The sequence below is a fragment of the Sus scrofa genome, chromosome 2 (assembly GCF_054392235.1).
Source record: "Sus scrofa isolate SSC_HxYL_T2T_F1_AM1 chromosome 2, Sscrofa_HxYL_maternal_Yorkshire_Landrace_v2.0, whole genome shotgun sequence".
Classification (NCBI taxonomy): domain Eukaryota; kingdom Metazoa; phylum Chordata; class Mammalia; order Artiodactyla; family Suidae; genus Sus; species Sus scrofa.
The window spans coordinates 69,060,384-69,085,490 of NC_139384.1; the positions used below are offsets into that span (position 1 = coordinate 69,060,384).

Genomic DNA, 25,107 nt, shown 5'->3' on the forward strand with positions numbered 1-25,107 from the left:
CCCCAGGCCTCCAACAAATAAAAGAATATCCACACTTCTGGGGTGCTTACTCTGTACCCGTTATTCTTCAAAGTGTGTGACCTCCTCACAGCCACCCACTGGTGGGTTACAGATGAGACCCAAGGAGGTCAGGTCAGTGGTTCAAAGTCACCCTGCCACTGGTGGCCAAGCAGGCTCTAAACCCAGGTGTTTTGGCTTCACAGCCTCACAGCTTCCAAGGGCTTTGTCCTGCTCACAGCTATGTCCCTATAGCCTGGCATGCAGTAGGTGCTATGTGGACTAATTGCTTTTGCACAGAACTCACAGCTCACCATCCTTCTGCCTGGCATGCCCCTACCCAGCCTGAAAACTCCTACTCAAACCTCAAAACCCCATTTCTTTTTTTACTTTGTCTTTTTTTGTCTTTTGAGGGCCGCACCCACGGCATATGGAAATTCCCAGGCTAGGGGTCTAATCGGAGCTGTTGCCGCTGGTCTACACCACAGCCACAGCAACGCCAGATCTGAGCTGCATCTGCGACCTATACCACAGCTCACGGCAACACCAGATCCTTAACCCACTGATCGAGTCCAGGGATCGAACCCGCAACCTCATGGTTCCTAGTCTGATTCATTTCTGCTGAGCCATGACAGAAACTCCCAAAGTCCCATTTCTAATGCCCTCTCCTTCTTAGGAAGTCTTTCTGGCATCCCCCCTCTGGGTTCCTCTAGCCCTTGTTCTTTTCCACCAAGCCTACAAGACTGGAGGTGTCCATGTGGCTGGGGGGTGTCCATGTCTGGCTTTTTCTCCCCCAGTTTTGCCCTGCACAGGTTAGATGGGGGTGCATGTGGAGGTGGTGGGGCAGGGATAAGAAACCTTAAGGATATTAGATCTCCGCCACCCATCCGCCTTTTCTTCCTCTCCTTTTTGGCAAATGTGAAGGAAACTTCCTGGAGCAGGAAAAGGCTCATTTTTTATTTATTAGAAAATAGAGTGTTTATTCAAAGAACATTAAAAGTCCAAGGACCTTCATGGGAGTTGATATGAACAAAAGTGAATCTCAGGCTCAGCAGGACTGAGCATAGGGACTTTCTCCATGGAGTGGGGGCCTCAGGGGAGGCCGAGTGGGGGACCCCTGGGTCCAGCAGGAGGGCAGGGAGCAGTCAGCGAGCACCAGGATGCAGCACAGAGCTGGGGCCAGCGGTGCTGGTTGGCCTCTGCAGGATCAGCAGCTCACTAGGTACATCCCTGTGGGGGTGGGGCTGTGAGGGGGGAAGGGGGCCCCTTTCCCCCACCCTGGGATCCCCCAATCCTCTTCGAAACACCCCTGTAACTCATTGTTCCCACTGTCCCATTGTGGGGACAGGAGAATGGGTTGGGAGTGGGTCTGTGCAGCATTGGGGAGTCTGGCTCTCCAACTTGGGTTCTTGCAGGGACACCCTCTTGGGGCCACTTGACCCTTCCGACTGGGGCTCTGAGCACCCCTCTCTACCGGTACCCTCCATCTTGGGTCTCCAGGTCCCAACACCCACCTATTCATTGCAAAGGCCTCAAATGCCACCCCCACCCCCACACAGCGGCAGAAGCAGGGAACGGGGCTCGGAACCTGGCACGGTCCTGGCTCCACGGGTGCACAGCAGCAGGGCAGGGCCATACCTGTGGCGAACCTCTTCTTTATCAAGGACATGCGGTAGCCACTCCCCACCAGCTCCAGGTCCACACCAGATAGAGTGGCCCCCTCGCTGGTGAACTGAGCGGCTACAGGGCTGGGCGTGCTGGGCCCCGAACATGGCTCCCAACTGGCAGATAGGCGGCCAGAACCTGGGGAGGCCTGAGATCAGCTGTGCCCTGTCCCTGGCTCTAGTCCTGCTGTGACCTGGGCTCTTCCTTGGCCTTACACCCAAGCCCTTTGGTCAGTGGCTCTGTCTGTTCCCTTTAACCTCCTCGTGCGCCCTGCACCTTTTTCCTTTGGCCCCATGGGGCTCCAAGAGGTTCGCAAAGGAATTCTGCCTCAGGGCCTTTGCACCTCCTGTGCCCATCCCCCCCCACCCCCTCTCTTCCAGCTTTGTTGAAGCCCTTTCAAGCTTTGCTAGATGATGCCTACACTTCCCTGCCCCCAGAACATCCCCAATTCTCCTCTAGCTTATTTATTTATTTTTTATTTTTATGTTTGTCTTTTTAGGACTGTACCAGAAGCACATGGAAGTTCCCAGGCTAGGGGTTGAACTGGAGCTGCAGCTGCCGGCCTATACCACAACCATGGCAACGCTAGATCTGAGCCACATCTGTGACCCAGACCGCAGCTTGCAGCAACACCCTATACGTAACCCACTGAGCATGGCCAGGGATGGAACCCACATTCTCATGGATCCTAGTAGAGTTCTTAACTTTCTGAACCACAATGGGAACTCCCTCTCCTTTAGTTTAAATACGCCTCTCCCACTGAAGACCTCCAAGCCCTCATGCACATCCATAACTCACCCCCTGCCTCGGACACATCTGGAAGCTTCCATAGGAGCCTCTTCTCTTCCAGGTTCCTGTCATCATCAAGAGAAGCTTGGTCCGATCTCCCCCCAAAAGGACAGTGAGAGCTCAGGGTCACAATTCTGTCACTCCTCAGCTACAAGGCCTAAGTAAACCAGGTCTCCTCCCTCGCCTCAGTTTCCCAATATGTGAAATGGGTCGGGATAAGGGGCAGCTGGTTCCACAGTGAATGGTCGGGCCGAGGGTGGATCCCTCAGCTGCTGCATCAAAAGGAGGTTGCCTAGGTTCTGGGAGGCACTGCTGAGCTTCCCTTGGCCTCCTGCAAGCCCTTACCAGGTGGCAGCCGGCTGCAGACGGACATTGGTCACAGGCTCCCCAATGGGCAGCACGATTTGGACATTGGTGAGTGGCGTGGGCACGGCCGTGGCACCGGGCCGGTAGCTGTACTCCACTGAGACCTGAGTGAGGGTGGCCCCGCACTGCCAGTGGGCACTCAGCTGCAGAGGCACGGACTGGGGACCCGGGCGGGAGAACTGGTGCGAGAGAGAATAGGAGAGAGGACACAGCTTGGGTCGTTCTGTCCTGCCACACCACGCCCTATTCAGCGACTCTGCCCCTGCCACACCACCTGCCGTTCAACGACCTGACTCTGCACTTCTAGTGACACCCCACAGGACTCTTTGTACATGTCTCCAGGCTGTATTACACCATGTCTCCAGCAGAGGGCAGGAGAGTGCCCCATTTTAACACGGTTTTGTGGGTTCCAGCTCTTCTAATTGGCATAAGTGGCCCAGTGGCGGGTTAGCTCAGTTGGTTAGAGCATGGTGCTGATAATTTGCCTAATGGGGCCCTCTGCACTACCTGCAGCCAGGCACTCCCTACACTGCCCACCCTGCCTACGTCCCAAGCTCACCTTGCTCTCATTGCTTCCAGCCTGTTTCTGCTGCCTGTTCTCCATGCCCTCCCATCCCCTCCCTGCCCCCCTCCACCCGGTCCCATCAACTTGGCCCACCTGGTATCGCAGCAGCATTACATTGTAGTAGGAGGCAGCTGGATTCTGCTCTGCCTGGCGCTGCAGGGCCTCAGTCAGAGCTGCCATGTTGAGCCAGAAGTCTTTGGTCTCAGGGTCACTCTGGGAGGGGTCACTGCAGAAACAGGGGATAGACACCCCAACCCTCAGGAGGTGCCCAGCATCCCACCGACACTAAGAGCTTCCTAAAGATGCAGATTTCCCCAACTTAAGGGACCAGTAAAACATGACTCACAGGGAAGGGGAGGAGGATGAGAAGCAAAGGAGGGAAGGAAAGTGAGGTTCAGAGAGGGAGAGTGACTTGCCCAGGGCCACACAGCAAATCAGAGCCAGAGAGCTCCTGGCCCCCACCAACCTCTGGGACCCCCTAACCCTGTTCCCCTTCCTCCAAAAATACCTGAAGAGCAGGTCGGCATTGGGTTGGAAGTGCTCAATGGGGGCCGTGTGCACAAGGCGGAAGCTGAGGACTGGTGGGGGTGGGGTTCCACTGAACACACGCACGATGCCGGCAGGGAAGGTCATGGTCAGCTCCCCAGTTACTCGAGCAAGGCAGCTGGGGGCGGGGGGAGGGTTGAAGGATTTGGGCATTGGCTCATCCTCATCCTCCCCTCTCCTAGCTCCATTGCAGCCTGTGGCTCCCCAGAATCAGCAAGGCCCTGACCATGCCCAGCATCCCCAGCCCCAACTTCCTCCCCTTGTGTCCCTGCCTGGACAGCAATCCAGGCACCAGGAAGAATCCACATTGGGCTGAAGGATGTAGGAACACCTCCTCCCCCAGGTCTCTTTTCCCCTAGGCCACCAGGAAGCTCAAAGGAAAACATTTAGCTTTGTAACTGTCCTCAGCTTGGGTTTCAGGTCTATGCCTTCCTCTTTGGTTTGCTCTTAAGGTCTTTTCTGCTGGGCATTGCCCCAAGACATCCCTGGTCCTTCAATTCACTCTCTCTCTCTTTTTTTTTTATATATTTTTAGAGCTACACCTGTGGCACATGGAAATTCCCAGGCCAGGGATCAGACTGGAGCTGTAGCCTCTGGACTACACCACAGTCACGGCAACACAGGATCCGAGTTGCGTCTGCAACCTACACCACAGCTCACGGCAACACCAGATCCTTAATCACTGAGCGAGGCTAGGGATCAAACCTGCATCCTCATGGATGCTAGTCAGATACATTTCTGCTGAGCCACGATGGTAACTCCCCTCAATTCACTCTTGACCCATACCCTCTGTGGGCATGGCCTCTGGTCTTGCTCCTTTCAGATGGATGCCCACCAGCAGCCTCAGAGGAGTTTCTCTAAACTGTGGCTCCAACAATGCCTAGCTTTGCTCAAAAGCCCACTATGATTCCTACTGCCTTCAGGATAGCCCTGGTCATTCAGCTCAGTTCTTGATGCTGTTCTGCAGTACAGCAGGTCATGAAACCCACCTTAAAGCTGTCTCTGCTGGAACCCAGAAGCACATCCCCCAAGGAGCTCTGCTTGCCTGTCAGCGACTGCACTGCCCCCCCACCCACCCACTGCGTACCTGGGGGTGTGGCCACGAAAGTAGGCGTGGACATACTCAGTGAAGGCAGTGGCCACAGGCAGGGCATCCTGAGAGCCCAGGACCACAGGGCTTGGGCCCCGGGAGACTCCTGGAGGTGGAGGGGAGGAAATGGGAGACAAGAGAGAGTGAGCACAGGTCTAAGACTCCAGAACCTTCCCTCTGCCGACACAGCCTCCGTGGTATCACTTAGCAACCCACCCACATAGGAGAGGGTGAAACTGAGGCCCAGAGAGGACCCACGTACCATGTCCTGTCTGGGATGAGAAGCTGGGCCGTTCTGGGATGGTGCTGGGGGCCGAAGAGCCCAGTGGGGAGGGGCTGAGGGAACGAGACTGGAAGAGAAGGAGATAGGCCGGCCTGTGAACACCCCAGCAGCTGTACCCTGATGCTGACCATGTTGCCCCCCCGCCCCCGCCCAACACCTGCCACCCCCCCCCAACCCTACCAGGTCCCCGTTGCTGCGCATGAGGGGACAGGACACCTTCCTGGAGCGGGGTCTCCGGGGTGGGGCTGTCAGGCCCTCCCTGGCTGCAAAGTCGGCGGGTACAGGCATCAAGTCTGGGGAGTGAGCATGAGAACAGACATGGCTGAGATGCTGTCTTGGGCCTCTTGGGCCTCCCCAGGGGAGGAACTTAGCCCCAAAGCGGGGGTTGGGCTTATAGGGGAAGAACCCCACCCCCGTTCCCCCCACTGATGATCTGAAGTCCTGGGGCTGCAGAGAAGGTGCTGGACAGGACTGCAGACACCAGCTGCAACCCTGAGTCTCCCAGACATCAAACCAGTGGCTCAATAAGGGGTGAGCTCCCATCACTGGGGGTATGCAAGCAAGGGCTGGATGCTCAAGAGACAGACACCCTACAGGGGGATTTGGCAATGGCCTTTTGGCCAACATTCAGCAACTCCACAACCTTCATCCTCTCTGAGCACATGAGGGTAGTCACCCACCTGGGCCTGTTTCTGAGTCACACTCTTCTAAATGAACTAATCACAGTTCCCCTTGCTCTCCAGCTTCCCTAGCATCCCTGCTTTGCTCCATCTACAAATGCTTACTCACCTGCCTCTCTTCCCACCTACACCCCAGGCTGGGCTCTCTACCCCAGGGTTCTCAGCAGGGTTGGATGCTTCTCCTGTGGTGGAGCCACCTGTACACTCTAGGCCATAAAACAGCATCCCTGGCCTCCACCCCCAACCCCAGATGTCAGGTGCACCCTGCCCCCCAGTGGTGATACTGCCAAGTGTCACCTGGGAGAGCAGAACGGACCCAGTTGAGAACCTTAGTGCAACAGCAAGGCTCAGACAACTCTACTCTTACTTACTCCTCTGGGCCCTCCCTTGGACCAGCTCCAAGGAGGCCTTTTCTTCAACTAAGGATGGTACCAAGCACCTCATCACCACTTCTGGAGACCCCACATGGTCTTTCTGACTCAGGCTCCCAGGAGCCAACTCCTAACCACTTCCCTCTTTCCTCCTCGCTCTAGCCCTGCCCCCATTCCCTCCTGGGCCCTTTCCCCTCCTCTCCTCTCCCTGGGCACCCTCCCCTCTCACTTCAGCTTGATGACATCCCACAGCTGCCCCCAGGGTGTGCACCAGCCTGGCCTCCACCCTCCACCTGACATCCAAAGGCCCAGGCTGGAGATGCCCCCATCCCAGCTCTTCCGCCCCATCTTTCCTGCTCTTTCTGCCCTTCCCTCTCCTTTCAGCTGCCCTCAGGCCCTCCGCCCTGTGGCTCTGAACTTGCTAGGTGTAAAACTCACATTTCTCCCTGGGATCACCAGGCTCTGCCTGGTCCCATCTCCCTGCCGACACATCCCCCTTCTCTTCCTCCTTCTCCCTGTCATCACTCTGTTCTAGCCATACCAGCCTCCTTGTTGTTCCTCAAAGGGCAGAGCCTGCTTGTACCCCAGGGCCTTGGCACGGGCTGTGCCCTCTGCTGGGAATGCCCTTCCCCCCATGTGCATATGGCTGCATCCTCACCTCCATCCTCACCTCCATCAAATCTCAGCTCAGATGTTCCCTCTTCAGGGAGGCCCTACCCTTCCAGGCCCTCACCAGGTCCCTGCCAACTCATGCCTTGTTAAATAGCCATCTCATTATTGTCCCTGCAAGAGTGAGGGTTTCTGCCTGCTTGAGTTTCCCCTGTGTCATCTCCCCCGCCCCCCAATTGAGGCCCTGGCCACATTAGGTGCTCAGTCCAGTATCAGGACTCAGAGAACTCTCACACTAGGGGCAGACACACTCACCTCCTCCAGCCATAGCCTCCAGCCCCCAGGGGCCCGGGGATGGTGCAAGGGGCTGCGGCGAGTCTGATGGTGGCAGGGGCTGTGTCCCCCTCGACTCCGGGGGCGGCGCCCTACAGGTACGTGGGCTTTGTGGGGTGCCCGGGCGGGGGACCCAGGAATCCGGGGAGGGACCAGGCGCCACGTGGGACGGTGAGTCCAGGCCAGAGTCCTCCACATTCTCAGGCGACGAGGAGGAGAAAGGCGAGGGGCTGGAGGTGAAGCCGAGGCTGCTAGAGCCTGGGAGAGGGAAGTGGGCAGCCAGCTCCAGACCCAGTTCAAACTTGTACCGTCAGTTCTCCAGAAGGTCACGCCCACGTCGGGGAAGATCCGCCCTCATTGGGTGCCCACCTTCCCACCCAAGGCCACGCCCTCGCCCTCCTATTTTCGTCGCCACTGATGCCCCGCCCATCCATTCAAATTATCCCCACTCCCACAAAGGCCACACCTTCTCACCGGCTCCGCCCATTCATGCTGCGCCCTGCCCAGCCTTACTTTGACCCAAGTCCTCGCTCCAGCCTGGCTCACCATCCCGCCTACCCGAGCTTCCTACCCGTGCAGTGGCCCCACTCATTCTTCTGCTGGCCACGCCCATGCCCCCGAAGCTCCACCCTCATCACCTGTAAAATCTTCGTGGTCAAAGGCAGACTCTAGCGGCGGCCCAAAGAGGTTCTTGGAAACCTGCTCATCAGAAGGCGGTTTCTCGGCACAGCTGGGGATGGAATCGACAGGAGAGGTGGGTTCTACTGTTTCTGTGCCTCCTCCCCCTTCAGGGCCTTTGCACATGCTGTTCTTGGTCTTGAACTCTGTTCCCCCAGCTCTCCCTACAGCCACATCCTGCTCCTCTTCAGGGCTCAGCTCAAAGTCCACGGCACTTCCCCTGCTCCCTCCCCACCACTCCTATTTTCCATCACATTGCCTGCTTTGTTTTCTTCACAGCAATTGGAAGCATCGAATATGATCTAACTTATTTACTATTTGTGACATCTGAGCCACTAGAAAGTGACTCTGCAAAGAAGGACCTGTCTTGGTCATTTATCTCCAGAACCCAGAAGAGCATAAGTATATATCAGGCACTCAATAAATGTTCATCAAATGACTAAGTGGTCCCTCAAAAATGGCATGGCCTTAATTCCTTGCCAGAGTAACAGAAGGGAGGCAGAGACAGGGGGAGGCAGTAGGGGAGGAGGACAAAGGTGGGGACAGCCCCCACCTCCCGCCTCCCCCCCCACCTCCCCAGTCCATTCATGTTGACCCAATGACCCATCCCCATGGAAACCTACCTGCCAGCCCTTGGAGCAGATCGAGGCCTCTGTGGTTTCCCAGCAGTGTCTCCTGTAAGAGATGTACCTCCTTCAGTCTTCCTGTCACCCTGTCTGCACTGCTCCCCATGCCACAGACCAGCAGACCAAGGCTTGGGGCTGACCAGCAGAGCAGAGAGGGATTTGATTCTGAGCCAATATGTCTGCAGATTTGGGCTTTTTTTTTCTTTTTTCTTTTTTTTTTTTTGTCTTTTGTCCTTTTAGGCCACACCCCCGGCATACGGAGGTTCTCAGGCTAGGGGTTTAATCAGAGCTACAGCTGCTGGCCTACACCACAGCCACAGCAATGCCAGATCCGAGCCGCATCTGCGACCTACACCACAGCTCATGGCAACACTGGATCCTTAACCCACTGAGCAAGGCCAGGGATCGAACCCGCAACCTCATGGTTCCTAGTCAGATGATTCGTTTCCTCTGCACCACAATGGGAACTCCAGATTTGGGCTTCTTTCCCAGTCCAAGCTATCCCTTTTGGCTCTCATCTAATTCTCATAATGATCCCATTTTATAAAAGGAAGCTAAGATCAGAGTGGGTAAGCAGCCTGCCCCAAGTCGCACAGCAGAGCTGGGACTCAAACCCACACCCACACTCCAGGCCCAGCATCCCTTCCATGTGTTTCTCGTCAAACTGATGACCCCTTAACAGGCTACTCACGTGAAGAATGGCGTTTCATGGTGCCCTGTGGACAAAGGGGTGGCATCAGGTCGGGGGCATCCAACATGCCCCACCCACCCTGGGCTCAGCAGCCTAATCCCCAAGGCCTCACCCCTGGGCCAGGAGGCAAGATGAGGCTGCCAGCTGTGGCCCTGAGCTGTGCTGCAGCTGCCTCCGGACTGCAGGCTGGGGCCCGGGCTGGGGCAGGCTTGATGTGCACGTAGAATTTGCGGGGCTCCTCATCATCGAAATCGGAGTCGCTGGATGAGAAGCGGGAGGGCTCCTCGGTGCTTTCACTGAAGTCAAGGGGCCAAGCGGAACCCAACACGGAATCTCCCTCTAGTCAGCCCTCAAATCCATTCCTTCCTGCTCAAAGCCTTTGAGACACTGTACAATTCCATCTTCACCACTTGCCTTGACACCATGTTTTTGCCATTTCCCTCCCCCCACAAGCCTTCACACATGCATGCCCTACCATAACTGGTTAACTCCTATTCAGCTGCTAAACCCCAATACTGGTGACCGCCCCCCCCAGGAAGCCCTCTTTTCACTCCCCCTCTGAGAGCCCCCCTCTCTCCCCTTTGCTCAGCCCTGACCCCACAGGGCCAGTGCCTGCATGTGAATTTGAGCCTCACAAGCGGAGGCTCCCCCCTGGATGAACAGAGAGGATTGCTATGGTGGGTCCATCACTGTGAACAGAGCTTTGTCCTTGCTGTGCCAACAACTGCCCTCCAGAGGGCGCCAGGAGGATATTGTTCTGGGTCACATCAGGCCGGACAGTGAAACCTTCTTCATCCACCTCTGGACACGTCTGGGAGGGACAAGTGGTGTTAGGCTCTCATGCAGGTAACCTCCCATCTCATCCTGCCATGCCCCCCTCCCATCTCTGGGCCCTGATTCAGACTGAAAAACAACCCAGATGCCCCCGTGGAAATAAACGAGCTTCCTGCAGTGTGTGGGCAGGTTCTTGGAGGGACAGAACACGCCACTACCTGTCCCGAGGAGGTGGGACAGAGGGGCAAAGTGAGGCTGAGTGAGGACATCAGTCCCTTCCACATGGTCCAAGGTGGGATTTGAACATGGTCCCTAAGCTGTGCTACCTCTAGCCCCTTGAGCTCCATGCTTAGCTTCCAGGTTTGTGATGATGGGGATGTGTGTGTGTGTGTGTGTGTGTGTGTGTGTGTGTGAGAGAGAGAGAGAAAGAGAGAGAGAGAGAGAGGTGGGGCTGAAACTCCTCCCACACAGCCTGGCCCCTCCCATGACACTCACCCCTGATTCGGGCTCCAGGGAATCTCTGAGGATGGAGAAAGGGATGTCAGTGTGAGCTCCCCCACCTTCTCTGGCCCTTCCCTCAGTCCCCAACACTGGACATGGAATCTGGGGGCAGCCCCTGGGCTGCTATACTGCCCTGAGCAAGCCCTGCAGGCGGCAGGACCCTGGGGCTTGCTTGGGGCAGGGAGTAGGTAATCCAGAGTCCACCCAGCATGGGGGTGCTCTCAAACAGCTTGAAAGGGGAAAAGGCCTGGAATTCATCCGAATGTAGGGGCTCAACTTGGCAGGGACTTAACGAGGCCAGCCTTGCCAAAGAGAAGAATCCTGGGCTAGCCTGGGCAAGGGTAACCAGGGCTAGCCAGGGAGAATGTGCACAGGGAAGAATCTGGTACTAGTTTGGGCAAGGGAGACTGCTGGGCTGGGCTTGACAAAGTAAGAATTGCCAGGCTAGAGTAGGAGGGGAAACAGTAAGGCGAGCCTGGGCAAAGGGAGAGATCCAGGGCCAGCCAGGACAAGGGTAACCCTGGCTGGGTCCAGGCAGCCCTTGGTTCTAGCCTTGGCAAAAGGAAGAATTCTGGACTAGCATGGGCAGTGGTAATTTTTTTTTTTTGTCTTTTTAGGGCTGCACCCATGGCATGTGAAAGTTCCCAGACTAGGAGTCGAATCAGAGCTGCAGCTGCTGGCCTAGGCCACGGCCACAGCAATGCAGGATCCGAGGTGCATCTGCAACCTACATCACAGATCATGGCAACGCCAGACCTGTGACCCACTGAGTGACGCCAGGGATCAAACTTGTACCCTCATGGATACTAGTTGGGTTTGTTACCACTTAGCCACGACGGGAACTCCAGTAGTGGTAATACTGAGCCAGCCTGGCGCACAGACTCGGTCTAGCCTGGGTAGAGGAATTCCTGGGCTAGCTTGGAATAGGAATTCTCCTGGGCTACTCTAAGCAGGGGCCTTCTGGGCTAGCTTGGGCAGGGGGAGGGATCCCCAGGCCAGCCTGGGCCAGGACTGGGTGGGGGGTGCTTCCTCACACAGCTGCAGGTGGCTCCCGCTCCCGCCGGCTCAGTCCTGGGAGGCGAAAGGCCTTGGCTCCCCGCAAACGTTTCATTGCTGAGGACAGATGAAAGGGGGCATAGCTGAGCCCTGGGGGTGCCCCCTTCCCATTCAGATGAGATCGGATGCATTCAGGATGGTGCAGCCATAGAAGCCCCCTCCCCATTCAGATCTGCCGCCCTCATCCCCATGGTCCAGCCTGGGCATCCAGGCCCAGACGTACTTGCCTTCCTGCAGGGCAGCTGCACTGTATGCCTCAAAGTCCAAAGGCCCTGAGACAGAAGAGATTGAGAAACTCAGCCGGGCAGGCAGACTGGGCCTGAGAGGGATGAGTATACCTTTGGCCGCACAGTGGCACCTAGATCAGAGCTCAAGTCTAGTCAGGGTCCAGGGCATGAGCCAAGATGCTGAACCAGCCCCAGAGAGGGTAATGAGGCGGATGGGCCAAGGGTTCTGGTTCTGCTTTGGATGGTTGTCACCTTGGAATGGGCTGGAGGAGGCACTGGCTGAGTTGCTTCTCCTGCTAGCACTTCTGGGTGGAACTTGGGTGGGTCAGGAACTTGTGTGGTGGGCTGAGTCTCAAGTGTCAAGATGATGACCTGGGCCTCTCTCCCAAGGGTGATGGGGAGCCACATTAGGTTATGTGAGTGGGAGCAGGGCATGGCAAATCTGGAGCCAGTAAAGGGCACGAGTGGGGCCCCATACCAGGAAAGGTGGCCTGAGCCTAGGCTTAACTATGGAGATAGGAGAGGAGAAAAGACAGACCCTAGTGGTGGACCAGACCTAGGGATGTAGACCGTTTTCCAGCATTTACTGAGTGCCCACTGCATGCCAGGCACACACTTTGCCCTTTATCTGCGTCGGATTACTAAATGTTCACAACACCATTAGGTGGGGATTATTATCACCCCACTTTAGAGATGAGGAAACAGCGACCCAGAGAAGGCAAGACAGACGTCCGAGGTCACACAATGAGTGACAGAGACACAAACCCAGACGTGACCCTCCCAAATTTGGCTCTCAATTCTGCCTTGACCCTGTATCTAGACATTTTCAAATTGGTCTTTTGCTCAACAACACTCAAAGGCTCCCTTGGGCTTCAGGGTAAAGTCTGAGAGGCTGACCTTGGCATTCAAGGCCCCTCTGATATCTGGTTGTAAGAGATTTACACATAAGATCTGGCATCAAATCCTCTTCCTCTGTGGGTTGCTGACTTAGATCTGTCATCAGCCCATTTTCCTGATGAGGAAAAATGAGGCCCAAGGAGACTCATTCTCTCGCTTCTTGAGTCCTGTTCTTTCCCTATAGCTGTGGCTCCATGGCCCAACCCGCACAGATGCCCCAACTCACCAGGCTTCTCCCGGCCTGTGCCCTTGCTTTCTGCAAACTTTCTCAGCAGCATCTCCACACTGACGTTTTCTATGTTCTGCTTAAACTCCTCATGCACCTGGGCCAGGCGGATGGGGTGTGTAACCAGGCAGGGCCAGGGCCCTCTTGCCCAGCACCCCAGCCTTGTTCCCCGGACCCAGCCCCACTCACCTGCCCAATCTGCACATGGGTGTCCTCCACTGAGTGGGCATAAGAGCCCAGAAGTGCCTTCATTTGCCGCAAGTGGGTCTCCTCCATGGCTTGGAAGCGCTGAGGCAGGAGGGGAGGGACCAATGGGAAGGTGGCAGGTGGAACCACAAGGAGTGGCTGTGTGACCCAGCCTGACCAACCAGAACATTCCAACCCCCTGGCCTCAGTGATTGGTTTGGGGAAGAGCCCTGAGACTTTTGCTGGAACTATAGAGAAAAACACTTTCATACCCTGAGCTAAGGAGTTGGTGGATGCATGGGGTGGGGGGGGGGGGAACTTGCTGGTGGCTACTTTGCTACACACACACACACACACACACACACACATATCCAGGAGGGCATGTCTGCCTAGGAGTGAAGACCTCAGGGAGAAAAACAGACTTAAGAAGCAGAGAGGTACAACTTACTGCCACACCATTTGAGTACCTGGACCCAGCCATGCCTGAAGCCCTTCCTCAAACTGTTCAGTTCCCTTAGCCTATAAATCTCCTTGCCAGTTCTTTTTTGGCCGCACCTGTGGCATGTGGAAGTTCCTGGGCCAGGGACCAAACCCATGCCATAGCAGCAACCTGAGCCACAGAAATGATGATGCTGGATCTTCAACCCACTAGACCACCAGGGAACTCCTCTTTGTCAGTTAGAATGAAAATTTGTATCACTTGCAACTTTCTATCACCACAAAATAAAAAAAAAACAAAAAACAAACGACGGGAACTCCCAAAAAAAAAACCTGATTCTTAATCCTGAGATCCCAATCTGCTTTTTAAACATTTGGGTGGACAGAGACCCAGAGAGGTGTGGTGTCTTGTTAAAAGTTGCACAGCTGATGAGAGATGAAGGCTAGACCAGGCCACCATGACATGTCTCAGCATCTAAACTCTGCCTGATCTTATTAAAAAACTCATTAATAATAATAAAAATAGGAGTTCCTGTTGTTCTCAGCGGGTTACAAACTTAGCTGATATCCATGAGGATGCAGGTTCAATCCCTGGCCTCACTCAGTAAGTTAAGGATCCTGCATTTCTATGCCTGTCACATAGGCCAGCAGCTGTAGCTCTGATTCAACCCCCAGCCTGGGAACTTCCATATGCTGCCAGTGTGGCCCTAAAAAGCAAAAAGAAAAAAAAAATAGAAAGAAATAGTAATAATAATACTTCACAGAGTGGTTTCTATGCACTCAGTACTAGTCTGAAAACTTCACATATTGTGACTCATTTAATCTTCACAACAACTCTGTGAAGCAGGTTCTATTATTATTATTATTATTATTTTTGTCTTTTTAGGGCCGCACCCAAGGCATATGGAGGTTCCTAGGCTAGGGGTCCAATAGGAGCTGTAGCCACTGGCCTACATCACAGCCACAGCAAAGCCAGATCCTTAACCCACTGAGAAAGGCCGGGGATCAAACCTGAGTCCTCATGGATGCTAGTCAGATTCGTTTCTGCTGCGCCACGACGAGAACTCCGAAGCAGGTACTATTATTATTGTCCCCATTTACAGATGGGGAAACTAAGGCACAAAAGTGATTTGGTTTTTGAAATAATATCGCTACCAACAATACAATAGTTAACTGGCTCTAGAATTCTATGGCTTTAAGTCTGTGATTCTAAGGCTCCTGGAAGTTGACGTTTGGGAGGTTCTGGACTTCTGAGGCCCATAGCATCCTGGGCCCAGAAATGTGTGGGTCTCCAAGTTATGAATGCCCGATGCTTACCAGAGCCGAGTCCAGCATCTTCTGTTCGAAGTCAGCGCGGGCTGAGTTGTATTTCTCCACTGAACGCCGCAGGCTCTCTGCCGCCTTCTTGGTCTTGGCCTCTGCCTAGGAGGCCCAGGGGGAGGAAGGGGCTGGGAGAGGGACATTCAGGACACTCCCCCCATCCCCTCCCCCTAGCAGGTGGACTCCTTGGGTCTACCCAGGAGTGTGGTTCATGCAGGTTCAGTGATCCTTGCTGTATAATATGTTTTTCACTTTCTTAACAGGCAGCCCCACCACCCCTGGGCAAATTCCTCATTTCTGTGTGGGCTAGTGGCATCTGGGAACCTGCAGCCACGTGCCCACCTTGTCCATCTCCTTCTGGCTGGTGCTCTCCCTCCGCAGCCGCTCCTGGTCCATGCAACGATTCAGGTAGTTCTCGCGGGACTTGGGCAGGAGCTGGCTGACGCCTGCAAGGACCTGCACGGCATCCAGGGTACCCAGCGCTTCCTCTTTGCACTGGGGAGATGGGGAAAAAAAGAGCGTGGTGGGGGGGTCCACTTGAAGCCCCTGCTGGGACGCAGGACCTGAGCAGACCTGTGACTTTCCCAGCTTCCAAAACTCTGGGATTCCAGGTCCTACAGAGTACTTTTTTCGAGTATTCTATTAATTAAAAAAATTTTTTTTTCCTTTTTTGGGCTGTACCTGTGGCATATGGAAGTTCCTGGGCTAGGGGTCAAATTGGAGCTGCAGCTGCAGCCTACACCACAGCCACAGCAATGAGACTTATGCTGAAGCTCACAGCAACACTGGATCCTTAACCCACTGAGCAAGGCCAGGGATCGAACCCATATCTTCAGAGACGCTAGTGAGATTCTTAACCCGCTGGGCCACAATGGGAATGCCTTTAACTTCAAAAGCTTAAATATTTACACATAATTCACATTTCGGAAAGTTTTCAGGGGTGAGCTCAGGTAAAAACCTCCCACACCCTCCCTGATCCCCAGCCTCCCAGGCCTCTGCCTAGGAGTTTCCCATTATCATCATATGTCTCCAGAAATAATTGGCTCATAGACCAGCAAATGTGCTTGTGCTAGCCCATTTTTTGGGACAAATGGTGACAGTCCATATTGCTTAGTTCACAAGTTTTTCCCACTGAATCCATTCCCAAGATTGTTCCACATCAGCCCATTGAAAAATTTCTTTGTTCCCTAATTTTATTATTTTTGGTTTTTGTTTTTTTGTTTTTTCAGGCTACATCTGCAGCATATAGAGGTTCCCAGGCTAGGGATCGAATCAGAGCTATAGCTGCCAGCCTACACCACAGCCACAGCAACACGGGATCTGAGCCATGTCTGCGACCTACACCACAGCTCATGGCAATTCCACTGAGCAAGGCCAGGGATCAAATACGTGTCCTCATGGATGCTGGTCAGATTCATTAACTGATGAGCCATAAGGGGAACTCCTTTGTTCCCTAATTTTTTAAAAAGTGTGATAAAATACACATAAAATTTGCCATCTTAGCCATTTTTAAGTGTACGGTATTAAGTACTACCAACTCCTTTTCTTTTTTCTTTCTTTCTCCCCCCCCAGCCCCCAAGTGTGCAGTGGCTTGATACGGGATCTCACCTCCCAGACCAGGGATTGAACTTGGGCCACAGTGGTGAAAGCATCAAATCCTAACCACTGGACCACCAGAGACATCCCTGCCCATCTGCCCCCCTATTTGTGGCTTCCCCAAGCTGAAGCTGTGGCAATGCTGGATTCTTAACTCACTGTGTCCACCCAGGGATCGAACCTGCATCCCAGCACTCCAGAGACGATGCCGATCCCATTGCACCACAGCAGCAACTCCCAACTCCTTTTCTATTTGTTTATTTTTTGTCTTTTTAGGGCCCACCCTGTATGGAGGTTTACAGGCTAGGTGTCGAATCAGAGCCATAGCCGCCGGCCTATGCCACAGCCACAGCAATGCCAGATCCCAGCTGCATCTTCGACCCAGCAGCTTGTGGCAATGCTGGATCCCTAACCCACTGAGCAAAGCTAGAGATTGAACCCACGCCCTCATGGATACTAGTCAGATTTTTAACCCAATAAGCCACAAAGGGAACCCCCTCCAACTCCCTTTTTAAAACAAGGGTTAAAAACTGCAGATTCTAGGGCTCTGTAAACACAAAGCTTCTATGACTCTAGAATTATAAGCTTTGAATATTTGGGGATCCTGAGAATCTAAGGTCTGAATCTTCCAGGATTCTAGGTTTGTTAAGAGTCTAGAAATATCAAATAACAAGATCTGTACCTCCTACTGCTCTAGATCAGCAGTCAGCAAACCTTTTCTTTTAAGGAGTCAGATAGTTGGAGTGTCCGATGTGGCTCAGTGGAAACGAACCCAACTAGTATCCATGAGGACATGGGTTTGATCCCTGGCCTTGCTCAGTGGGTTAAGGATCTGGCATTGCTATGAGCTGTGGTGTAGGTCACAGATGTGGCTCAGATTCTGAATTGCTGTGGCTGTGGCATAGGCTGGCAGCTGTAGCTCCAATTTGACCCCTAGCCTGGGAACTTCCATATGCCGCACCTGTGGCCCTAAAAAGAAAAAAACGGGGGGGGGGGTCCGCTAGTTAATGTGTTCTGCTTATCACAAACACTCAACTCAGTTATTGCAGCTCAACAAAACAGCCACAGACAATATGAACTTGAGTAGGTGTGGCTGTGGCCAACAAAACTGTACTAACTGGTACTGAAATCTGAGTGTCACATAATCACGTCATAAAATATTATTTTGATTTTTTACCAAACTTTTTTTTTTTTTGTCTTTTTGTCATTTCTAGGGCTGCTCCCACGGCATATGGAGGTTCCCAGGCTAGGGGTCTAATTGGAGCTGTAGCGCCGGCCTACGCCAGAGCCACAGCAACTCGGGATCTGAGCCACATCTGTGACCTACATCACAGCTCACGGCAATGCTGGATCCTTTTTTTTTTTTGCTATTTCTTGGGCCGCTCCTTCGGCATATGGAGGTTCCCAGGCTAGGGGTCGAATCGGAGCTGTAGCCACCAGTCTACGCCAGAGCCACAGCAACGTGGGATCCGAGCCGCGTCTGCAACCTACACCACAGCTCATGGCAACGCCGGATCCTTAACCCACTGAGCAAGGGCAGGGACCGAACCCACAACCTCATGGTTCCTAGTTGGATTCGTTAACCACTGTGCCACAACGGGAACTCCAATGCTGGATCCTTAACCTACCGAGCAAGGCCAGGGATCGAACCCACAACCTCATGGGTTAGTCAGATACGTTAACCACTGAGCCATGACGGGAACTCCTTACCAATCTTTTAAAAATGTAAAAACCAGAGTTCCCATTGTGGTACAACTTGATCGGCAATGTCTCTGCAGCTCCAGGACCCAGTTTCCGTTCCTGGCCTGACACAGTAGGTTGAAAGGATCCAGCACTGCCAATGCAGGTTGCAGCTGCAGCTCAGATCCAATCCCTGGCCTGGGAACTCCATATGCCATGGGGCAGCCAAAAGAGAAAAAAAAGTAAAAAATCACCGCCAGCTTGAGCGAGGGCTATACAAAAACAGACCATGCGTGGGATATGGCCCGAGGGCCATAGTTTGCAGACCCCTGCTCTAGAATTTTCAGAGTCTGAAATTCAACAATGCTCAGGTCTTTGAGATTCTGGGTTTGATGTCCCCAAATTAACAGAATTTTCAGAGGCACATACACGAGGGGCTGGAGGTTCTAGGTCCCAGAAGTCTGGGGATCCTGGAAGCCACTGGGAACCCCCCTTCCACCGGCAGGGCAGCATACACAGCACGCACCTTCTTGTGTGTCTTGAGCTGTTCGTCACTGTAGCGAAGCACGTCCTTGATGAGGTCCTGTAGCTTCCGTGTCAGCTCCAGGTGGCAGAGCGCCAGCTTGTCTGAGGAGACTCGGAAGACCTCCCAGAGTGGGGCGAAGGTCCTAGAAACAGGTGGGATCACACCCAGGGCATGCCCAACCCCCGAGGTCCCCTCAGAGAGCATGACCAGCAGTGGCTCAGGCACCTAATGTGCCCTGGGCCCCGCCAGGCATTAACACATATTCATTCATTCATGTAATCCCCACTGCAGTCATATGAGGTGGGTCTATGGCAGATGGGGAAGCCGAGGCATGGGAGGCTCCATAATTATTTGTTCCTCGGCAAATGAACATCAGAACTGGAATTTATTTATTTATTGCTTTTTTTGGGAGGCCGCCCCCGTGGCATATGGAGGTTCCCAGGCTAGGGGCTGAATCCGAGCTGTAGCTGCTGGCCTATACCACAGCCAAAGTAACGCAGGATCCGAGCTGCTTCTGTAACCTACACCTCAGCTTATGGCAACGCTGGATCCTTACCCACTGAGTGAGACCAGGGATTGAACCTGCATCCTCATGGATGCTAAGTCAGATTCATTTCTGCTGAGCCACATCGGGAACTCTTGGAATTTATTTATTTATTTATTTTTATTTATTTATTTATTGTCTTTTTGCTATTTCTTTGGGCCGCTCCCGTGGCATATGGAGGTTCACAGGCTAGGGGTCCAATCGGAGCTGTAGCCGCCAGTCTACGCCAGAGCCACAGCAACGCAGGATCTGAGCCGCGTCTGCAACCTACACCACAGCTCACGGCAACGCCGGATCGTTAACCCACTGAGCAAGGGCAGGGACCGAACCCGCAACCTCATGGTTCCTAGTTGGATTCGTTAACCACTGCGCCACAACGGGAACTCCACTCTTGGAATTTATTTATTCATTTATTTTTTTAGTCTGTACCCATGGCCTAGGGAAGTTTCTGGGCCAGGGGTTGAACCTGAGCCACAGCAGTGACCCGAGCCACAGCAGTGACCCAAGCCACTGCAGTGACAATGCCAGATCTTCAACCCACTGCGCCACAAGGGAACTCCCAGAGCTGGAATTTAAGCCCAGGCCAGAGCCCTGCAGTCCTCACTCTGGACTCCAGGCCTGCGTCTGATACTGAAGAGGCAGCTCAGCCTCAGCCTGACCAAACCAAGTTTGTGGGGCTTTCCCACTTCAACAGAAGCCCCCCACCCCACCGGCCTTCCTTCTGCCTCCCCTCCCTGTTGCCTTCATTACGCCCTGGACAGAACCTTTGCCCCACAGCAGCCATGGGGAACTTTGCAATGGCAATGGGACCACATCATATCCTTGTTGAAAAGTCATGTGTGTTGGGGCCCTGGGACCTGTCCCCCACCATTTCTCTACCACCTCCTCTCCACTTTGCCCAGGCCCCACAGCCCTGCCAGCCTCTCTGCTCTTCTCCGAAGATGCATGCCTCAGGGCCTTTGCACTAGCTGAGCCGTCTGCCTGCCCCCCAACCCCCGCCGCCCGAGCTGATTCCTTCTTATTACTGAGTTCATGGCTCTGAAGATAGTGCCCAACCTCTGAGGCTCCCATGTCATTCTCTTCCAAGCATTTTCCTCCCTGGGAAAGGACTTCATTTATGTTTGTGGTTAACATCTGTCTGGTCACACACCTCAGATGTGCACCTATGAACCAGGCATGAAAGTGACTGGGGGATTTATCTGTCGTGTCTTTTTGTCTTTTTTTTTTAGGGCTGCACCCGCAGCATATGGAGCTTCCCAGGCTAGGGGGCTGAATCGGAGGTGCAGCCACCAGCCTACGCCACAGCCACAGCAACACCAGATCCGAGCCGCATCTGCGACCTACGCCATAGCTCATGGCAACGCTGGATCCTCAACCCACTGAGCGAGGCCAGGGATGGAACCCGAAACCTCATGGGTCCTAGTAGGATTCATTTCCACCATGCCAGGACAGGAACTCCAGATTTATCTGTCTTGATTATCCCTGGGACCCCAGGTGCCTAGAACAGTGCCTGGCACAGTCTGTGCTCAATAAACATTCATTGAATGAATGAATGAACTAGTGAATGAATAAATCATATATATATATATATATATATATATATCTGTGTATATACACACAGATATATACACACATATATAAATACACACAAACACACATATATATATTCCTCTGTCCAATTAGCCCCATAAGCAGGGGGACAAGCGTGTCACGAATGTGAAGAGATGTCCACCCAAGGTCAGGCTCTTGATGCCCCCACTGCCCCACACCCTTGGTGACTCCAACCCAAGCCCAGCCCACTCACCCCATAGGGGTCCCATTGCTGGCCAGCTTGGAAAGTTTTGCCATCGCCTTCGAGTAGGTCTCCTCAATGGTGGCCCTGGGTAGGAAGACAGGGAGAGGATGGGGAAGGTTCCAGGTCCCCTGGGGAAAAGGTGACACAACCCCTGGGCCTCAGTTTCCCCATCTCAAACATTTGAGCAGTGACTCTCCAGCAGAATGAGAATGATACAGCCCCCTGGCAGGGGAGGTATTTTGGAAATCCATGGGAGAGGTTTTTAATCCTTAAGTCATACATTTTACTCACAATAGTAGTAGTACTAGCAGGTGTAGCACCAGTAGGTAAAAAAATTTCTTTGAGTACATACTATTTTTTCTTTTTTTTTTTTAGTGCCATACCCACGACACATGGAGATTCCCAGGCTAGGGGTCTAATCGGAGCTACTGATACCAGCCTACGCCACAGCCACAGCAAGGCCAGATCTGAGCTGTGTCTGTGACCTACACCACAGTTCACGGCAACACTGGATCCTTAAACCACTGAGGGAGGCCAGGGATCAAACCTGCAACCTCATGGTTCCCAACCGGATTTGTTTCTGCTGTGCCATGACAGGAACTCTGAACACATACTATGTTTTATATGCTCTATCTCATTTAGTTGCAGAAGTCAAACTCTTATTTCCTTTTTCCCCTTTAGACAGACATCACTAAAGCCTACCTAAGGTCCACTCACATTTTCATCCTAATAGATGCTCAGTTCTGTTTGGGGCAGGAGTGTGCCCAGTTAAAACCGGTTACCCACCCACTGAGGCATTTTTTTTATATTAGGCCCACACCCACAGCATATGGAAGTTCCCGGGCCAAAGGTCAAATAGGAGCTACAGCTGCCAGCCTACACCACAGCCACAGCAACACAGAATCCAAGCCACATCTGCGACCTATACCACAGCTCATGGCAACTCCAGATCCTTAACCCACTGAGCCACAACAGGAACTCCCCCACTGGGGCACTTTTTGATAGAGGCTCCCATGGGATACCACAGGAATAGTGGATAGATCCAAGGTCTGAAAGCCCATAAAATAAAGAGTAGCCCCTGTAGGGGACTTCCCTGATGGCCTAGCAGGTTAAAGATCCAGCATTGTTACTGCTGTGGCCTGGGTTCAATCCCAGGCCTGGGGAACTTCCCATGTGGGAGGCAGGGCCAAAAAAATGTAGCCCCTGGCTTGTAATGGCTGGGACAGGTGCTGAGTGACGTCCTTGAAGGAAAAAACCTTTAACCTGGTTAATACTCCTTTGGACTTTCTGCCAGGATTTAAAAGGGATGCAGCTGCTGAATGGCTGGGAAGCAGAGGCTGCCTTGCGATTTGAGCCTATTGTGTTTTCTGGGACACTGGAGCATTTACATGCTGAAATGTAGATTATTTCATCATACATGTATTTCTTTTTATCACACTCAGGGACCAAGATTGAGTTTTCAAAAATTTCCTTGTTAAGTAGGTCATATCATCCTTTTTTCAGGAGGGAGCATTAGAAGCCTGGTGGTTGTCATTTAAAATGGGGCATGGGGGAGTTCCCGTCGTGGCACAGCGGAAATGAATCCGACTAGGAACCATGAGGTTGTGGGTTTGATCCCTGGCCTCACTCAGCGGGTTAAGGATCTGGTGTTGCTATGGCTGTGGCATAGGCCAACAACTATAGCTCTGATTAGACACCTAGGCTGGGAACCCCACACGCTGTGGGTGCGGAACTAAAAAAAATAAAATATATAAAATAAAATAAAATGGGGAATGCAGCTGACAGTGTTTTTTTTTTTTTTTTTTCTGTCTTTTTGCCTTTTCTAGGGCCGCTCCCGAGGCATATGGAGGTTCACAGGCTAGGGGTCGAATCGGAGCTGTAGCCACTGGCCTACACTACAGCCACAGCAATGCAGGATCCGAGCCGGGTCATCTGCGACCTACACCACAGCTCACGGCAACGCCAGATCCTTAACTTGCTCCCACTGAGCAAGTCCAGGGATCGAACCCTCAACCTCACGGTTTCTAGTCGGATTCGTTAACCACTGTGCCACAACAGGAACTCCATGACAGTGTTGCGAACCATCGTTTTGGAGGGTCTTCAAGCCCATTTGGTTCCTGGAGACCCCACGGATCTGGATCCTTTCTAGCAGGGTGTGGTATGATGGTTGGGTGGGACGGGCAAGGGTGGGGCCCCCAGGTGGGCGTGGCTATGTGGACTATGGGCGTGGCCACTGGATGGGTGGGGTTTGGGGACCTCACCTCTCTCGAATGAAGTCCGCCAGCTCCTTGGTAGAGATGGGCCCCTGCTTCACGCTTTGGTACAGGACCTCAAAGCCATGGTTTTTCTCTCCCTGTAGGGGATGGGGGGGCGGTGGAAATTGAGAAAGGGGATGGAGAGGACTTAAAGGTTGCCTAGCAACAGGGACTAAGGGCTGAGGCGCTAAGCCGCAGAAGTCCATCTTCTTGGCTGTAGGGATTGGTTCAGGCCTGAACCAATCAGCCTGTTGCATTTCCCCCTGGTCACAAGCATTGATTCAAAGACCTTAATTTGGCTCAATCAGAAAGAAGCCTAGAATTTTTATCCCATAGTTGAGGGAAAAACATTCTCATTCACAGGTTGTCTCTCTCCGCCTCTTTCTGTCTTTGCATGTGTATAGGTATGCGTCTTTCTGTGTGTCTCTCTGCCTCTATTTCTTCCTTTATCAGTCTCTTTCCCTCTGTTTTTCTCTGAATCTTTCCATAAATGAAGATTGTGTTGTCACAGGAAATACTGGAAATCAAATGTAAACCATGAATTTGGAAAAAAGCTGAACCTGAGAGTGTCTGAATAAAAAGTGTGTTGAGTAAAATTGCTGGATCAAACCAACCCTGAAATCCACACTACCTTTTCAATTTTATGAACGAATATGGCTCCTGTTGCTTAAGTCATAGAGTTATGTTTTCTGTTCTCTTCAACATGAAAAATCCTTCTCTGAGAACCCCACAAAATAGGGTACAGGTCTGATGCCTCTCTCAGGAGCCAGCAACATCCAGTGCAGTGTAGGGCCCAGAAAGGGAGTTTGAGTTTGCTGAGTAGATGAACAAGTTATTTTGCTATTACCTGGTGCTGTTGGGAACAGAGCCTCTACACTGGTGCCTGCTGATGCCTCGCACAAAACCTTTTTCCTCCTAGTTCTGGGGTCAATGTTGGGGGAGGCCAGGGTTGTGCTGTGTGATCCAGACCAGTCACTGTCGCTCTCCGAACATGTAGTGGCTCCTCATTAAGATGGGGGCAGGGAGCCACCTATTTCTCATATGGGGATGAAGTAAATACTAAGATGATCCATGCCAGGGTCCCCAAAGCCCCCCAAACAATTCTTGTCTTTGCTAATTCATGGTATTACTTAATTAACACTTTGCTTTCAGGTTGCTCATGTTTCTTCTCCAAATATATTGATTTAAAAGGGCAAATTTTACCACTATTCTAAGTGGAAAACCAAGACCCCCTGGCATAATGAAGGAGACAGGAAAAAATAAGGCAACATCTATGTTTCAATGCCAGCCAGAACCTGTGTGAAGCGCAACATGGCTGAACACTGAGCTGTCAGTTAAAAAGGGTGATCCGCTGGGGTTGAAGGGGAGTAGAGGCATTTTAGCACCAAATAGGGTCTTGTAATTAGGACTGAAAGAGGAAACTCATGGAGGGATCCAATGTTACTTAATTCCCAAGACAAATCATTGAAGCGATCCCTTTGGGAGCCCTTAGCAGACCCTCCAGAAATGATGGTTTCTTCCATCCTCTTCCAACCCTTGAGGTTCATCCTCCCAGTCACTTGGAAGCTTGAAGGCTAAAGCCAGATAATCCCTCTTGCTGCCCAAATGGAGAATCTGAAGCCAAGACTAGGGCAGAGCCAGGACAGCCTCAAGCCCAAATCTAACAGTCACCCCTCATTCTAGGATCATCAGTGGCTCCCTACTGCCCACCAGCTACTGAAGTCCAAAGTCCTTAGCCTGGAACTGCCTTTCCAACTTCATCTTCCAACTTCTTCTTGGCCTTGCCAGCAAATAGTA

At 52.8% G+C, this 25,107-nt stretch overlaps 1 protein-coding gene across 16 annotated transcripts in view; it reads right to left on the minus strand.

Moving 5' to 3' along the window:
- Positions 1–949: 949 nt before the first annotated feature.
- FCHO1 (FCH and mu domain containing endocytic adaptor 1) overlaps positions 950–25,107 on the minus strand; it is a 32,369-nt gene continuing 8,211 nt past the window's right edge. For 11 of the 16 annotated variants that reach the window (XM_005654909.4, XM_005654908.4, XM_013987488.3 and 8 more), the window contains 24 exons: positions 23,317–23,408; positions 21,065–21,139; positions 18,717–18,858; positions 15,257–15,409; positions 14,912–15,016; positions 13,160–13,258; positions 12,971–13,067; positions 11,848–11,892; positions 11,599–11,677; positions 10,559–10,583; positions 10,043–10,100; positions 9,402–9,580; positions 9,290–9,314; positions 8,596–8,647; positions 7,933–8,024; positions 7,277–7,552; positions 5,482–5,594; positions 5,281–5,368; positions 5,016–5,124; positions 3,891–4,046; positions 3,476–3,608; positions 2,797–2,996; positions 2,461–2,516; positions 950–1,800 (listed from right to left, as the gene is read on the minus strand). In XM_005654909.4, the coding sequence (XP_005654966.1) occupies positions 1,205–1,800; positions 2,461–2,516; positions 2,797–2,996; positions 3,476–3,608; positions 3,891–4,046; positions 5,016–5,124; positions 5,281–5,368; positions 5,482–5,594; positions 7,277–7,552; positions 7,933–8,024; positions 8,596–8,647; positions 9,290–9,314; positions 9,402–9,580; positions 10,043–10,100; positions 10,559–10,583; positions 11,599–11,677; positions 11,848–11,892; positions 12,971–13,067; positions 13,160–13,258; positions 14,912–15,016; positions 15,257–15,409; positions 18,717–18,858; positions 21,065–21,139; positions 23,317–23,408 (3,045 nt within the window). In that variant the 3' untranslated portion in view covers positions 950–1,204. Of the gene's footprint in view, positions 1,801–2,125; positions 2,547–2,796; positions 2,997–3,475; positions 3,609–3,890; positions 4,047–5,015; positions 5,125–5,280; positions 5,369–5,481; positions 5,595–7,276; positions 7,553–7,932; positions 8,025–8,595; positions 8,648–9,289; positions 9,315–9,401; positions 9,581–10,042; positions 10,101–10,558; positions 10,584–11,598; positions 11,678–11,843; positions 11,893–12,970; positions 13,068–13,159; positions 13,259–14,911; positions 15,017–15,256; positions 15,410–18,716; positions 18,859–21,064; positions 21,140–23,316; positions 23,409–25,107 lie in introns of those variants that run through there. The other 5 variants (XM_085010154.1, XM_085010158.1, XM_085010152.1 and 2 more) reach the window with 5 other exon arrangements.